This window comes from Sarcophilus harrisii, chromosome 2, assembly GCF_902635505.1.
Source record: "Sarcophilus harrisii chromosome 2, mSarHar1.11, whole genome shotgun sequence".
Lineage (NCBI taxonomy): Eukaryota > Metazoa > Chordata > Mammalia > Dasyuromorphia > Dasyuridae > Sarcophilus > Sarcophilus harrisii.
In genome coordinates this window covers 511,310,075-511,326,512 of record NC_045427.1, presented here as the reverse complement: position 1 = coordinate 511,326,512, position 16,438 = coordinate 511,310,075, and the positions used below count along the sequence as shown (strand labels likewise).

Sequence of the window (16,438 nt, the reverse complement as noted above, 5' to 3'; positions counted from 1 at the left end):
AAATACTCCCTATATAACGCCATTCTATAAACAAATTGGTCCCAATAGAATAATTTCTAGGTAATTTTCAAGATTAAAAAGGACAACATACAAAGGTTTTTGCCAAAATACCTAATTTTTGTAACAACTAATATTCTTAAACTTTAAGATGTCTGAAAGCTAAGCTATATCAAGCTGGTCTAGGAAACACAACTGAGACAATTATTTACAAATAATTTATAAGTAATAAATTTATAAATAAACCACAATGGGCCTACAAGTACTTTACAGACTCATAGTGGTAAAAGAAAATCATTTTATCTAATGGAAATCAATGTTCCCTCTCCATCTAAATGCTAATGTTATCTTTCTCTACCATTTGTTTGGCTATCTAATTTACCTAACATTTGATCCCAGCTCAAATGCTACTTCCATCTTTAAGACTCCTTTAATCCCACCATTTGGTAGTTTTTCCTTTCTAGACTTTAGATGGTATTTTCTCAATTACTCAATCACAGTACTCTTGTCATTCACTTAATTCTATGCTGCTTTTGTGTTTTGTTATTTGGGTATGCAATATCTATGGCTACTAACCTGTAAAGTCTATAATGACAGCCATCATATTTTATTCTCTGTATTTTGAAGATCCTAACACAGGAGACTGCACAGAGTAGACACAAAGAGTGTTTACTGAATCAATCGTGCATTGCCTTATAACATTTATTCTACTGATGAAATGCTATTTAAATCTTGTATTACTAGCTTTTCACAGTGGCATCAATTAAAACAGATTTTAAGCTTCTGAAGGGCAACAACTAAATTATTTGTGTCTTTGACTCCTTCAAAATTCTAAGTAAATATCTTTTTACTTGAATCTATATGCAGATAAAACCAGAATATCCCAAAGGATATTTGTTTTCATTCTGAATCTTAAGATTTGTGTCTCCAGAGATAATGCTTGTCACTTGCAATATATACAGATGAGAAAAAATATTCAGATTACAAGTAGTCAATCCACTACTTACCAATGGTTTGTGTTCCCAAAGTTAATTTATAAGTTGGCTGTTTGGAACTTAGAATGCATTTTCCCATAGCAACAAAGTTATAAATGGTTGTTAGGTTCCCAGAATACCCACAAACACCTATGTAACCCATAATGTGGCTGGAATACTATGTTATCAACAACTAATAATAACAATACTATTTGAATACTAGAAAAATGTATTACAAAAACTGAACAAAATAATTTATATGTATATTAAAGACTGATATTCTAAGATATACTTAAGCCTCCTTTAGTGAAGTAAGCTTTTCTCTATTAGTTGAGTCATATACCTTCCTATGTTGGCTAGCTTCTCCCTCCCAATCAATAACAGGGATCTGAATTATAACATCTTTCAGCCAAAATTAAAATTAAAATTAAAAAAAAGTCTCTGGACCTATGGATTGATTCATATTCAAAGTATATAAAGACCTTATCTACTACCCTACTTAGTAGTTTAAGTCAGGCCCAGAGCTTTTGAGAGTGAATCCATTTTCTGACCAAATGGGCACACAGAGTTTACTTTTAAAAATAAGGCACATCCCTTTCCCAAAGATGGATTAAATAATGCCCTAAGATTCCTTTCAGCTCAAAATTTATGTGCCTATGATCTTTAGTTTTTTTTCCCCCACTTAACATCTCCCTCAATAAAGGGATGGTATATAGTCAGAAAAGCATATACGTATGGACATACATATCTTCCTAGGCCACTCAGTGTGTTCAAAAAAAGTCTTGATATGAAAATGTTTAAATGATTATATATGAAAAATCCATATCAGATCGCTTGTTATCTTGGGTTGGGGGAAAGTAAGGAAAAGAGGAAAAAAAATTGGAACTCAAAATCTTACAAAACTGAATGTTGAAAACTATCTTTACATGTAACTGGAAAAATATTCAATTTTTTTTTAAAAATTGGGGGCATTTCAGGGTTTCTTAGTGTCTTTTGGTTACTCAGAGAAATCACTGAGCATCAATTTATTAATTGCCAGCTAATTTAATTAACAAATAAAGTATTATTAATTACCCGGGGGGAAAAACACTTTTGGAAGTGGGAAAAGATAGAACAATAATGGGGCATATCCGAAACCTAAAGAAGTTCTCCTTCCAGAGTTAGCTGCTTAAGTATAAAAATAGACTAACAGCACTCATGAGGGAAATAAAGGGAGCTAGGAAGGAAGGTATAAATGTAAGAAGGGAAAAGTGATAATAAAGGTCCTGTTCAGAGATAGGATCATTAAAATCCTACAAAAATCTAGAAGTCCAGATTCTGGACAAAAAGCAAGAATGAGGACTAAATTCAGTGAACGAATATTTGAGAATTAATCATTTCACTGATGAATTCCAGATATAGCTCTACTGTATATATTGTCTTTAATCACTTTCAATCATTTACATAGTAGCTTGCAATTCTTATATGGTAATAATATCAATTAGCATTTATAGCTCTTAAGAGTTTACAATGCTCTTTTTATTTTACATTTGAGGAAACTGAAGTTGGTCAATTAAGTTTAATTGCCCAAAGTCACATAGTAGGCATCCCAGGCAAGATTTAAACTCAAAGGCAAGATTTAAATTCAGAACCCTGGCACTCTAAAACCAATACTCTGGGGTCCACTGAACCACCTAGTAGTCTCTTCAACTTTTATTATGTCTTAACATGGTGGAAAAGTCACATAAGCAGTAGCAAGAGAATGTTATAATATTGACTGATATTCACATGGAAATGTACATGGGTTTTTCAGGTTAACAAAGTAAAATTAAATTAAGTTTAGGAAAAATAGTTCTTTTCCTTATTCAATTTCATTTACATTTTTTGAGTCTGAACCTCTGATAAGCCTGGAGATACAAGAGAAAGATATTAAAAAATTATGATTCAATATGGCATAATTCCCCAAGGTCCAAGTTTGACTGTCAAATTGGTAATTCACTTCCCAAAAGATTTCACAAGAATCTATTTTGGTTAACTTTGATAAATGAAATAAGTTATACAATGCTCTTATACAGCTATAAAATTCATCTGGACAAAAACAGAGTGAAAATATATAAATTTTGAACCATATGAAATCTAATTCCTGAAAGTTAACAACAAACAAAGAGTACCTGTCTGTAAAGGGTTTTAAAGTCTGGCTGGGGGAGATAATATCTAAGGGAAATACAAGATTGCCTGAAAACATTTTAAAGTGGCACTTAGGAAAAAAAAAACAAAAACCCTTCATTGCTATATAACAGGTAACATATTTTATGGTCTTATAATTCAAAATGCACAAAATACCATACAACTTCCATTGTTTTCCTTATTTTATGCAGTCAACAAGCATTAATTAACATAATTAAAAATTCACTTCAAAACTATTTTTTATCAACAAGCAATAGAGTAACTAAAACAAGTATAGGAAGATTTATATCAACTAATACAGAATGAAATAAATAATCAGAACCTATAAAAACAACATGCACAATAACTATAGCAATGTAAATTAAAATATCGCTAAAAAGCCAAATTCTGAGAAATTTTTAAAAAATTAACAGTTCTGGCAGTGGGGAAGGACTACAAGTACAGAAATGTCGAATCCATTGTCAAGACAGGTCACTTCATTGCCTTATTTTGTTTTTGCTTCCCCGCTTTTCTGTGTATCAACAAAACGACAGGGATATAAAAACAAAAAAGTTTTTGTTAAAAAAGTCATTAAAACTAGAAAATATATACACTCACCTTAAAGTTTAATTTATAATTTGCAACCACTATGCTTATGTATCAGAGCACTGACTAAAATGCATCTCATGATACTGATTCTCTAATACCTTTAAAACACACTAAAATCCCTTTTTAAAAACACATACACACATGCACTGGTAAATTATAACAATTCAACTACTCCAATGTTTTGTACTCACTTGAGTAAACAGAATCTTAAATTTACCTGAGGGAATGGTTGCACTGTTTTGATGGTTTTCACTGGTTGACACAAATAAGTCTTCCTCTCCTTCAGTGGAAGAACTAGAAGAGGATTCACTACTGAGGTCATTCTCACTAGAACTGCTAGAGCTAGGAAGTAATGCATACTTTCTCCGAACCTCCCGTTTTTTCCTCTGCATTAAAATTCTCTCCTTTTGTTTCTGTGTCCGCTGCGAAGAATTTTTCACAAATCTCTTTCTACATGGAAGTCTCCTTAATGAATTTGTATGAAAACAGGGCCTTTTCATCAATAATCCTGAAACAGATTCTGTCTCAGTCCGAGGCCACTTTTGTGACCGGGAACCATGAGTTCTACTTTTAGCATTCAATATTGTCTGGGAGTGCCTAACAGATACTTCCTTGTCTTCATCAGATGTTACTGTGTCAGAATCTCCAAAATGCAGACTAGATGAAGGGGAAGAAACACAATCACTAAAAGAGGAATCATTATCCTCATCGCTTTGTGTTTCTAGGTGTTGCCTCAATCCTAACATTCCTTGGCTTTCTTTAACACAGTTTTGGGCATACGAAGGGCCAGCCTGCTGACTCTTGCGTTTTTTCCGTACAACAATGCCTTTTTCTTGGTCTTGTTGGTTACTATTCATGTCTTTCTCTTGTTTTTGAGAATCATCACACAAGTGAGAGAATTCATTCTCTACTTTACTAGCGATCATCTCAACTTCTGTAGGGAAACTTTTGGCTGCCCCAATGGGCTCAGGGTGCAAGAGGATCCCTTTTAGACTCTCCTGTGTCTTTGGTGCATCAGAAGGTACTTCACTCTTCATATCCGCTTTTAAGGTATAAAGTCTGTTACAATCAGGAGTCCATTGAGTCATGGGAAATTATAAGTTAGTCCTAAAAAAAGCAAAACAAAATATTTTTAAAATGTGCTTTATTATACTGGAATTACAAAGATGATAAATTCTGCTAAAACATTCTCATGACAGGGTGTCACTATCTTCTAATCCTTTTAATATTTTTATTACTAGGGTGAAACAAGGTTGCCCATTATCATTATGATAACAGTATTGTATTAGAAATGCTAGCTTTGGCAATAAGAGAAGAAAAAGAGATTAAAGGAATTAGAAGTAGGTAATGAGAAAACCAAATTTATCACTTTTTGCAGGTGATATGATGGTATACTTAGAGAACTCTAGAGAATCAGCTAAAAAACTATTAGAAGTTATCCACAACTTTAGCAAAGTTGTAGGATACAAAATAAATCCACATAAATCATCAGCATTCTTATACATCACTAACAAAGTCCGACAGCAAGAGATACAAAGAGAAATTCCATTTAAAATAACTGTTGAAAGGATGACATATTTGGGAATCTGCCAAGGGAGGGTCAGGAACTATATGAGCAAAACTACAAAATAAATAAATAAATAAGCAATTGGAAAAATATCAAGTGCTCATGGATAGGTTGAATGAATATAATAAATATAATAAATGACAATACTACCTAAACTAATCTATTTATTTCATGCTATACCAGTCGAACTCCCAAGAAACTATTTTACTGATCTAGAAAAAATAACGACAAAATTTATCTGGAAGAAAAAAAGGTCAAGAATTTCAAAGGAATTAATGAAGAGAAAAGCAAATGAAGATGGACTAGCTGTACCAGATCTAAAACTATACTATAAAGCAGGGGTCATCAAAACCTTTTGGTACTGGCTAAGAAATAGAGAAGTTGATCAGTGGAATAGATTAGGTTCACAGAACAAAATAGTCAATAACTATAGCAATCTAGTATTTGACAACCCAAAGACCCCAGCTTTTGGGATAAGAATTCACTATCTGACAAAAACTGTTGGGAAAATTGGAAACTAGTATGGCAGAAACTAGGCACAGACCCAACCCTAACATTGTATACCAAGATATCGAAATGGGTTCATGATCTAGACATAAAGAATGATATTATAAATAAATCAGAAGAACATAGGATAAGTTTATCTCTCAGAACTGGGAAAGAAGAAGAAATTTATGACCAAAGAAGAACTAGAGATCATTATGGATCACAAAATAAATAATTTTGGTTATATTAAGTTAAAAAGTTTTAGTACAAACAAAGCTAATGTAGACAAGATTAGAAAGGAAGCAATGAACTGGGAAAACATTTTTAATTTCAAAGGTTCTGATAAAGGCCTCATTTCTAAAATACATAGAAAATTTACTCAAATTTAAAATAGTTCAAACCATTCTCTAATTGATAAATGGTCAAAGGATATGAACAGACAATTTTCAGATTAAAAAAACTGAAACTATTTCTACTCATATGAAAAGGTGCTCCAAATCACTACTGATCAGAGAAATGCAAATTAAGACAACTCTGAAATATCACTACACATAGGAAATAATAAAGACCAATGTTGGAGGAGATGTGGGAAAACTAGGACACTAATACATTGTTGGTGGAACTGTGAACGGACCAGCAAACTGGAGAGCAACTTGGAACTACATTCAAAAAGTTATCAAATTGTGGATACCCTTTGATCCAGGTATTTCTACTGGGCTTATATTCCAAAGAGATTCTTTTTTTTTTTTTTTTTTTTAAATTTAATAGCTTTTTATTTACATATATATGTATGGGTAACTTTATAGCATTGACAATTGCCAAACCTCTTGTTCCAATTTTTCCCCTCCTTCCCCCCACTTCCTCCTCCACAGGATGACCAGTAGATGTTAAATATATTAAAATATAAATTAGATACACAATAAGTATACATGACCAAACCGTTATTTTGCTGTACAAAAAGAATCAGACTCTGAAATATTGTACAATTAGCCTGTGAAAGAAATCCAAAATGCAGGTGGAAAAAATATAGGGATTGGTAATTCAATGTAATGCTTTTTAGTCATCTCCCAGAGTTCTTTCCCTGGGCGTAGCTGGTTCAGTTCATTACTGCTCTATTAGAACTGATTTGGTTGATCTCATTACTGAGGATGGCCAGGTCCATCAGAATTGATCATCATATACTATTGTTGTTGAAGTATATAATGATCTCTTGGCCCTGCTCGTTTCACTCAGCATCAGTTCGTGTAAGTCTCTCAGGCCTTTCTGAAATCATCCTGTTGGTCATTTCTTACAGAACAATAGGAGATCATTGTACATGGCAACAACAAGATTATGTGATGATCAATTCTGATGGACATGGCTCTCTTCAATAATGAGATGATTCAAACCAATTATACAGTGATGAAGAGAGCCATCTATACCCAGAGAGTGGATAGTGGGAACTGAATGTGGAACACAACAAAGTATTCTCATTCTCATTCTGTTATTTGCTTGCATTTTGTTTTCTTTTTCTTCCTTCTTGATTTGATTTTTCTTGCACAGCAAGAGAACAGTATAAAATGTGTGTGTATATATATATATATATATGTATATATATATAAAATTTAACATTTAAAATATATTGGACTACCTGTCATCTAGGAGGGGGTGAGGTGGGGAAAATTTGGAACACAAGGTTTTGCAAGACTCAATGTTGAAAAAACTGCCCATGCATATGTTTTGTAAATAAAAAACTTTAATAAAAAAATCTTTTTAAAATATATTTTTATTACTGTACTAATACTTTTTTTTTTTGCACAATACACACTGGCACCTTTTACTAGCATCACTAATTTGATCAAAATTGGCCTATTTGCTTCAAAAATTATCATGAAATAGAAATAAATGAATATAAAGGCTTAGCAACAGAACTGAAACTAAGATCTCAATTTGGTATGAACTTCCCTCTCAGTGTAATCTAAGATGGTATATATTTAATAACAACCGAATCTGTTTCTCAATGTCTAAAAAATACATAATATTCACTATCACTATTAAAAAAACAAACAAACACAAAAAACCCCTACTATTATTATAGCTCTTTTTCTCTACCTAACTCAAGAGATAGGTTATTTCATTTATTCTCATGTCATCATTCCTGAAAATATTATCTCATTTTGCTTTAGAGATATAAATAGGAACATAGTAGAAAAAGGATACATTCAGAAATGAAGGTGATGAAAAAATACAATATATTAATTTTTTTAAAGTACCCATGTTCATGCTAACTATATTAGAAACAAAAGAAAATCCATGTAAGTATGGATACAAAGAATAGGGAGATCAAAAGGGAGCACAAAACAAAGAAAAGAAAGGAACAAGTATTCATTAATTGCTTGACTATGTTAAATATTGTACAAATAGTATGTCATTGGATTTCATGATAAACCAGTAAAGATAAGTGCTACTACTAAGCCCATTTGATACTTGAAGAAATTGAGGCATATGAAAAGTTTAAGTGATTTACCCAGAGTCACATAGCTAGTGTTTGAGGCTTGATTGGAACTTAGGTCTCCCTCAATCTCTAAACTGGTCTGCAAGACCAGCATTTTAACCACTGTGTCATCTAGCTGCTTAGAACAACTAAGTTAAATTTTATTTTGTAATTTTTTTAAAAAGTGAGATATCTAATTGATGCACTTGAAATAATAAAATTTATAAAGTGCAAATGGTTAAAAGATCTATATACTATAAGCATCTCATTTTAAAATTATATGCTTAATTATGGTAATTTTCTTTCTTTCATTTCTACAATGTATAATATAACATAATAATAACTTATTTATGCACAAGATTAACCACCTCAAATCAAATTGTGTTGATTAAAAAAACCAACCAATGATCTTTGTAGAATTTAAGTGCTAGAAAGGAATCTCAGAAATTTCTATGCAACTCCCTCATTTAATAAAACAACAAACTAAGGATCCAAGAGGTTAAATTATATTCCTTCAGCTGGATGTTTAATTGGTAACAAGAGCCTAGGCAAATTGAATATTGAAATTTGTTTTCTATCACAGTGTAGATATACAAATACTAAGGAATGAAGATGAAAAAGCATCAGTTTGTGGCACAAAGTCCCAAGACGGGGCCTCTCAGTTAGTGGTAAAAAATCTTTGAGCTCACCTTTTCATGTGCTCCTGAATATCCCTCAGGATGTCGCAAAACTGCACTGATGAAGATGAAGCGAATAAAAATTTATATTATCTTATCTCAACTGCAATCTTAAATGCTATTTGACCATCCTTTATACTCTTCTGAGATAGCCACAACCCTAAGTGATACTTCTATATAGCAGTCCACTATAAGTAAAACTTCTTCCAAATTGATATTGAATTATGAATGACTACTCTTTGGATATTAGTCAGTAAACCAATTCCAAATTCATCTAACTATAGCACCACCATATATATTTTTTGTAAAAGAATAGCATCTGATGCTCCAAGTCATTATTAATCAGAGAAATGCAAATTAAGACAACTCTAAGATACCACTACACACCTGTCAGATTGGCTAAGATGACAGGAAAAAATAATGATGATTGTTGGAGGGATGCGGAAAACTGGGACATTGATGCATTGTTGGTGGAGTTGTGAACAATCCAACCATTTTGGAGAGTAGTTTGGAACTATGCTCAAAAGTTATCAAACTGTGCATACCCTTTGATCCAGCAGTGTTACTACTGGGATTATATCTTAAAGAGATTATAAAGAAGGGAAAGGGACCTGTATGTGCACGAATGTTTGTGGCAGCCCTTTTGTAGTGGCTAGAAACTGGAAACTGAATGGATGTCCATCAGTTGGAGAATGGCTGAATAAATTGTGGTATATGAATATTATGGAATATTACTGTTCTGTAAGAAATGACCAACAGGATAATTTCAGAAAGGCCTGGAGAGGCTTACACGAACTGATGCTGAGTGAAATGAGCAGGACCAGGAGATCATTATATACTTCAACAACAATACTATATGATGACCAGTTCTGATGGACCAGGCCATCCTCAGCAATGAGATCAACCAAATCATTTCTAATGGAGCAGTAATGAACTGAACCAGCTATGCCCAGAAAAAGAACTCTGGGAGATGACTAAAAACCATTACATTGAATTCCCAATCCCTATATTTATGCACATCTGCATTTTTGATTTCCTTCATAAGCTAATTGTACAATATTTCAGAGTCTGATTCTTTTTGTACAGCAAAATAACGTTTTGGTCAGGTATACTTATTGTGTATCTAATTTATATCTTAATATATTTAACATCTACTGGTCATCCTGCCATCTAGGGAGGGTGGGGGTAAGAGGTGAAAAATTGGAACAAGAGGTTTGGCAATTGTTAATGCTGTAAAGTTACCCATGTATATATCCTGTAAATAAAAGGCTATTAAATAAATTAAAAAAAAAAAAAAATCTAGGTTTCTTAGGATTCTAAAAAAAAAAAAAAAAAAGATACAATTATATACAGAAAATATAAATAACAAATTAATACAATATAGTTCAAGAGAGTGGACACTAGCAAGTAGTATATTAGAGAGGGGAGAACAAGAATCATATAAAATAAAGGTTCTTAAGCTGGGGAAAAAAAAAAAAAAAGAATAGCATCTGAGATTTTATTAAATGCTTTGTTAATATCTAGGGAAACCATCTACAATTTCCTGATAGTTCAGTAACATTGACAAAAAAATGAAGTTAATTTGAAATAAGATAAATCTGTCAGGATCTGTACTCCTAAGGAAGAGACATATACAATTCAACAATAATAGTATATGAGGATCAATTCTGATAGAAATGGCTTTCTTCAACAATGAGATGATTCAAACCAATGACACTTGCTCAGTGATGAAGAGAGCCATCAGCACCCAGTGGGAAGTGAGTGTGGAACTCAACCTAGCATTTTCACTCTCCCTGTTGTTATTTTCTTGCATTTTGTTTCTTCTTCAGTGTTTTTTCCTTCCTTTTTCATCTGATTTTTCTTGTGCAGCAAGATAACTGTATAAATATAAATATATATGCATAAATAATACATATATTGGATTTAACATATATTTTAATATATTCAACATGTATTGGACTATCTGCTAGCTATGGGAGAGGGTTAGGGGAAGGAGGGGGAAATTTGGAACAAAAGGTTTTGCAAGGCTCAATGTTGAAAAATTATCCATGCATATGTTTTATAAATAAAAAAAGCTTTAATACAAAAAAAAAAAAAAATAAATGGAGGCTGTTACATAATGGGAGACTTAAAGGTTAAGGTCTGAGTTCAAATACTGCTTCAAAATTTGTGACCTTGGACAAACCCAAACTATTTCCTCATCTGTAAAAATGGGAATAATGTTAGCACGTATCTCCGGGTTGTTTTTAAAGACAAATATAAAGTTCTTTGCAAGACTGAATATGACATTTAAATGCTACATGTTATAGGTTATTATTTATTTCAAGGATCCACTAACATACCATTTATATGTCTAATCAATGCAGAGGAAGTGACTCTTCATTCTCCCAAGTCAACAGTACAGAATAAAGACAAATCTGAAAATCTAAATAGTGGGTACAGTAGCAGCTGATTGTGGCAATTCATATCAGAACTTCTACAAATTTATTTTTTTAATATATTGGGAACTCTCAAATGAGGACTTCCCTCCAGAATTTCAGATCAGCACCTTGGTCTGACGACACTTGCCAGAATGCAGAGAAGTTAACAACTTACAAAGGATAATACAGACAGGATGTATGTATGTTAGAGGGGGGGATTAGATCTCAGGTCTTACAGGGTCTGAGGCAAGGTGTCTATTCACTAAATCAAGCTATAATTTGTAGAAAGTAGAAGAAAGGGGCAGCTAGGTGGCACAGTGGATATGGCACCAGCCCTAAAGTCAGGAGAACCTGAATTCAAATTTGACCTCAGACACTTAACACTTCCTAACTGTGTGACCCTGGGTAAGTCACTTTACCCCAACTGCCTCAGGGGGGAAAAGGAAAGGAGAAGAAAGAAAGTGGTAAGGAAAAAAAAATCAAATGTTTCATTTATAAAAGAATCACCAAAGAATGGAATAAATAAAATGAAAGGAATGCTAAGAAAAGAATTTCTTCAGGTGGCAAAACAGGAAATTTTTCAGCAAAACATACAAGAGGCATTGAAATTAGTACATAGTACAATTTCTCTAGAATATTGATTTCAAGGGAAATCTCATAATAATAATTTGAATAATTTTAAATTTAAATCTACTATTGACAAAATTCTAAATTTTCCTTAAAAAACATTTGGCAAAACAAAATTGCCTAAACAAAAACAAAGGGAGCTAAATATCCTAACAATTATCTTTATTTACATAATAATCATGACTGGTATGTCACCAACAAAAGTGATACTCAATATCTACAGAAGAATTGTCCCCAACCTAGGGTAGTCAAGTTTTTCAGAAAATTACAGTTCTCTATAGGCTTAGAAAGCTTAATGAGATCAGTTCAATAAATGTAAAGAGAGTTTAATTCTTTCAAAAAATTTATTTGTTTAAAGAGGAGCAGTATTTCAATTCCTCATCCCCACTCAACCAAAGTGCTCAAAAAACAAAACAAAACAGTAAATGGGATCTTAAAACCAATGCTCCTTTATAGGCAAAACTTTCAGTAATTCATGAAATATGCTTGCATATTTAAAAATAGGCTTTGAATTTTAAAAGTATCTTTCCAAATGGCAATGCAGGAGTTTGTTTTGCTTAAATATGTAAATTTGTTACAAGGGATTTTTTCCTCCAAGGGTGAAAGTGGGAGGGAGAGAAAATCAATTTCAAGTGAAATTTTTTAATTTAAAAATTAAAAGATAGGCTGCAGTGGAGAGGGCACCAGCCCTGAAGTTAGGAGGACCCCAAGTTCAAATCTAAATCTAGTCTCAGACACTTAACATAGTGTATTAACATAGTGTCCCTAGCTGTGTGACCCTGGGCAAATCACTTAACCCCAATTGCCTCAGCCAAAGTAAATAAATAAAGGATCTAATCAGTTACAGCTATCCTTCCTGAGGTATTCCACTGGAGACTTTCTGCCCAACTGACACTAAATCATTAATAAGCACATCTAATTTGGGGGAAATTATCTGCCAAAGAGTGAATCAGAATGTCAAAAGGAGAATGACAACATATGGTTTACTCTAATGCCCTACAGCAAAATCAAACTAACCCATATGTTAAGAATACTTTAGTCTTCAAATTTCAGCCTCTCCTTCAGAAGTGGACATAAGTAACATTCCCTCCTCTCTAAGTAGGAAAAAAGAAGGATCATACATATATGAATTTCCAACTCTTTATTACCAATACAACCTTTGAAAGAATTTCTCACTCCAAGATAGTTTAAAAATACATACATATTATGGAGCTATTGTTATAAAAATAATAAAAAAGTAGAATTAAGGAAAGTTACCTGAAATTTTCATATCTAACTTCTTCATTTAAGATTGAGAAAGTGATACTCAAACTTGTTACTTTCTTAATGATGAAAACTCAACGTGCTTCAGGATATCAAGTCTTTTTAAGCTTTTAAAATTTGAAATTGCAATAAAAAAAAAACCAATTGTCCTTGTTAAACTACAGTTCTAAGAACTGAACTCAATATTCTATGTGAGATCTGAAAAGATATATTGGTTTTATCACCACCCAATTCCTGTAAATTATATCCCACCGCACATCTCCTATCCCCAATCCATGCATTAGCTTTTTTGACTGTCCCATATTACGACTAAAACTCCCAGAGATCCTTTCCAGAACTGCTGTATAATTGTGGATCTTCTCTCACTTAATTTGTAGAGCTGATCTGTGCCTAAGTGCATTTATCTACTTGAATTTCATCCTATCAAATTTAACTCGGCATCTAGCCTGTCAAAATCCTTTTGGAGACCGTCACCGAATACACCTATCCTTCCTGAGGTATTCCACTAGAGACTTTCTGCCCAAATGACACTGAATCATTAACAACTATTCTTTAAGTCTGACAATCCAATCAGTTCTGAATATATTTGATTTGTGTTATCTATCCATCTCAATCTTCTGAAATCCAAAGCAATTGTCCAAAGCAATAATATAAACTTTATCAAACAACTTTATCAAAACTTTTGCTAAAAATCTAGGTAAACTATACCATCAAAAAAGGAAATGATGTTCAACTGGCAAGGTATTTTTTTTTCCTTGATTAAACCATTTTGATTCTTTGTAACCACTTATTTCCCTTTCTAGATATAAGCCAATCATCTCTTTAATGGTTCTTTCAAGATTTTTGTCAATAATTAAATTCAAACTCACCAGTCCATAGTTTGTAGTTTTTCCTTTTTTGAAAATTGGGGAATTTTCCCTTTTCCAATCATTGATGTACATCTCTCATTTTCTAAGATCCTTCAAATAATAGTGTAGCTCAGCAATCATACCTAATAAAGACCTGAAGATATCTGGGCCCCATGCTTTCTCACTATCTCCTTACTTATCTTGAGTACCCACTCCAAAGGAAAAGTTTTAAGACTATAGTTTAAATTGTTAAATACTTGCTGACATGACTATGGGTAGCCACAATGAAATAGAAGTGCATTTGCTCTGATGTGAGAGGACCAGGTTTCAATTCCTGCTAGTGCTACCTCCTGTATGACCTTGGGCAAAAAAAATCAAATCTTCCTAGGTTTCATTTTGTCATCTTTAAAATGAAGGGATTGATTATACACTTCAACAACAATACTATATGATGATCAATTCTGATGGATATGACTTTCTTCAACAATGAGATGATCCAGACCAGTTCCAATTGTTCAGTAATGAAAAGAATCAGCTACATGCAGAGAGAGACATATGGGAAATGAATGTGGACAATATAGCATTTCTACTCTTTCTGTTATTATTTGCTTGCATTTTTGTTTTCCTTCTCAGGTTTTTTTTTTTTAAACCTTCTTTATAGATCCGATTTTTCTTGTGCAGCAAGATAACTGTATAAATATGTACACATATATTGTATTATTTTATTTAACATATACTTTAACATACTTAACATGTATTAGACTACCTGCCATCTAGGGGAGGAAGTGGGGGGAAGGAGAGGAAAAGTTGGAACAGAAGGTTTTGCAAAGGTCAATGTTGAAAAATTACCCATGCATGTTTTGCAAATAAAAAGCTATAATTTAAAAAAAAAAAAAGAAGAGGAGATTGGAAAAGATGGCCTTTGAGTTCCCTTACAGCTCTAGATCTAAGAGTACTCTATGATCCCTGATCTTAAGATTGCCAAACTATAACAATCCAGAGACCTGAAAAATAACAAATTTAATGTTAGAAAAAGTGCTTAATTCACTATGTATGTGCCAACCACTATAGAGATACAAATACAAGCAATTAAGACAGTCCCAGAACTGGAAAAAAAGAAAATAGAATTCTAATAGTAGAGAAATGGGATTCTGATGTCTCTCAGAGATTAATGTTCTCATTTGGAAAATTACGGGGACTGTCAGCGCATTTTAGGAAAATATACTGAAACACTCCTTCCAACAAGTATTTCATGGATCATATAAATTTGAAATTTTTTCAAAGTTTTTGACAGAATATATTACAAAAATGCTCAATTCTTAGAATATCAATTAAGATTTAAATTTCAAGCTGTTCAATTCAATGAACAATTATACTATGCATAAGACATAGGATCTCTAAAAAACGGAAAAACAATAAAACCCTAAAAGCAAGGACTTTAGTAGTGTAAACAATACAGGCACACAAAACAATGCTACCTACATTAAACTGGATGATAATTTATAAGTGAGATTTAAACTTTGTTCTCTAGATAGGAACGTATTAATATTTTTGAAGCTTGCCAAGTTCATATTTTTTAAAAGGAAAATAATTAAATTATAGACAACTGAAATAAGGTAGAAAAGGGGGAAGGGTAAAAAAAGAGATCTCAACAAAGTATTATTAGAAAGGGATAACTCACTTTCAGTTGAGAAATTTATGTAAGTCTTTATGGAGCTGCACTTGGTCAAGATTTTAATAAACAGAGATGTGTATAAAGTATACTTCAGACAAGATGGGTGGAATACAATAAAAAATGAGAAAAAGACAAGTTTTGTGAAGAGATAATCCAATTGGAGTAGCTAGGTGACACAGTGGATTAGAGTGTTAAGCCTGAAGTCAGAAAGACTCATTTTCCTGAATTCAAATCTGGCCTCAGATATTTACTAGCTGTGTGATTCTGGCAAGTCACTTAACCCTGTTTCCCTCAGGTCTTCATCTGTAACATGAGCAGGAAAAGAAAATGGTGAACCATTCCTGTAGCCTCTCAACTCTAATTAGCTCCTCTCAGAATATCCATTTAAGGAAAGGATAAAGGCTACAACTATGTGCTCATTCCTCTTCAGGTTGGCCCTCTGGACTTTTTCTACCATTTCCCCAAGCATTTTCATTCTCATCCTATATTTCTCCCTTACCACAATCCCAGCTCCTTTTAAGTGTAATAATCCCCATTATAATGTAAGCACAATGCAGGCAGAAGTGCTTAAAAAAATGACGGTTGCAGACTGATGGGGAATAGTGTAAAAAATAGTATATCCGGAGAGGTGGGTTAAAGCTAAGCTGCAGAAGGATGGCTATGGGACTGTTGTTTTG

General features: G+C 32.8%; 1 protein-coding gene across 8 annotated transcripts in view; it reads right to left on the bottom strand.

Annotated features, from left to right (window-relative positions):
• The window catches only part of RNF111 (ring finger protein 111), a 140,477-nt gene that overhangs the window by 51,189 nt on the left and 72,850 nt on the right, over positions 1–16,438 (bottom strand). For all 8 annotated transcript variants that reach the window (XM_031955282.1, XM_031955283.1, XM_012543750.3 and 5 more), the window contains one exon: positions 3,943–4,832. In XM_031955282.1, coding sequence (XP_031811142.1) covers positions 3,943–4,813 — 871 coding nt within the window. In that variant the 5' untranslated portion in view covers positions 4,814–4,832. The remainder of the gene's footprint in view (positions 1–3,942; positions 4,833–16,438) is intronic.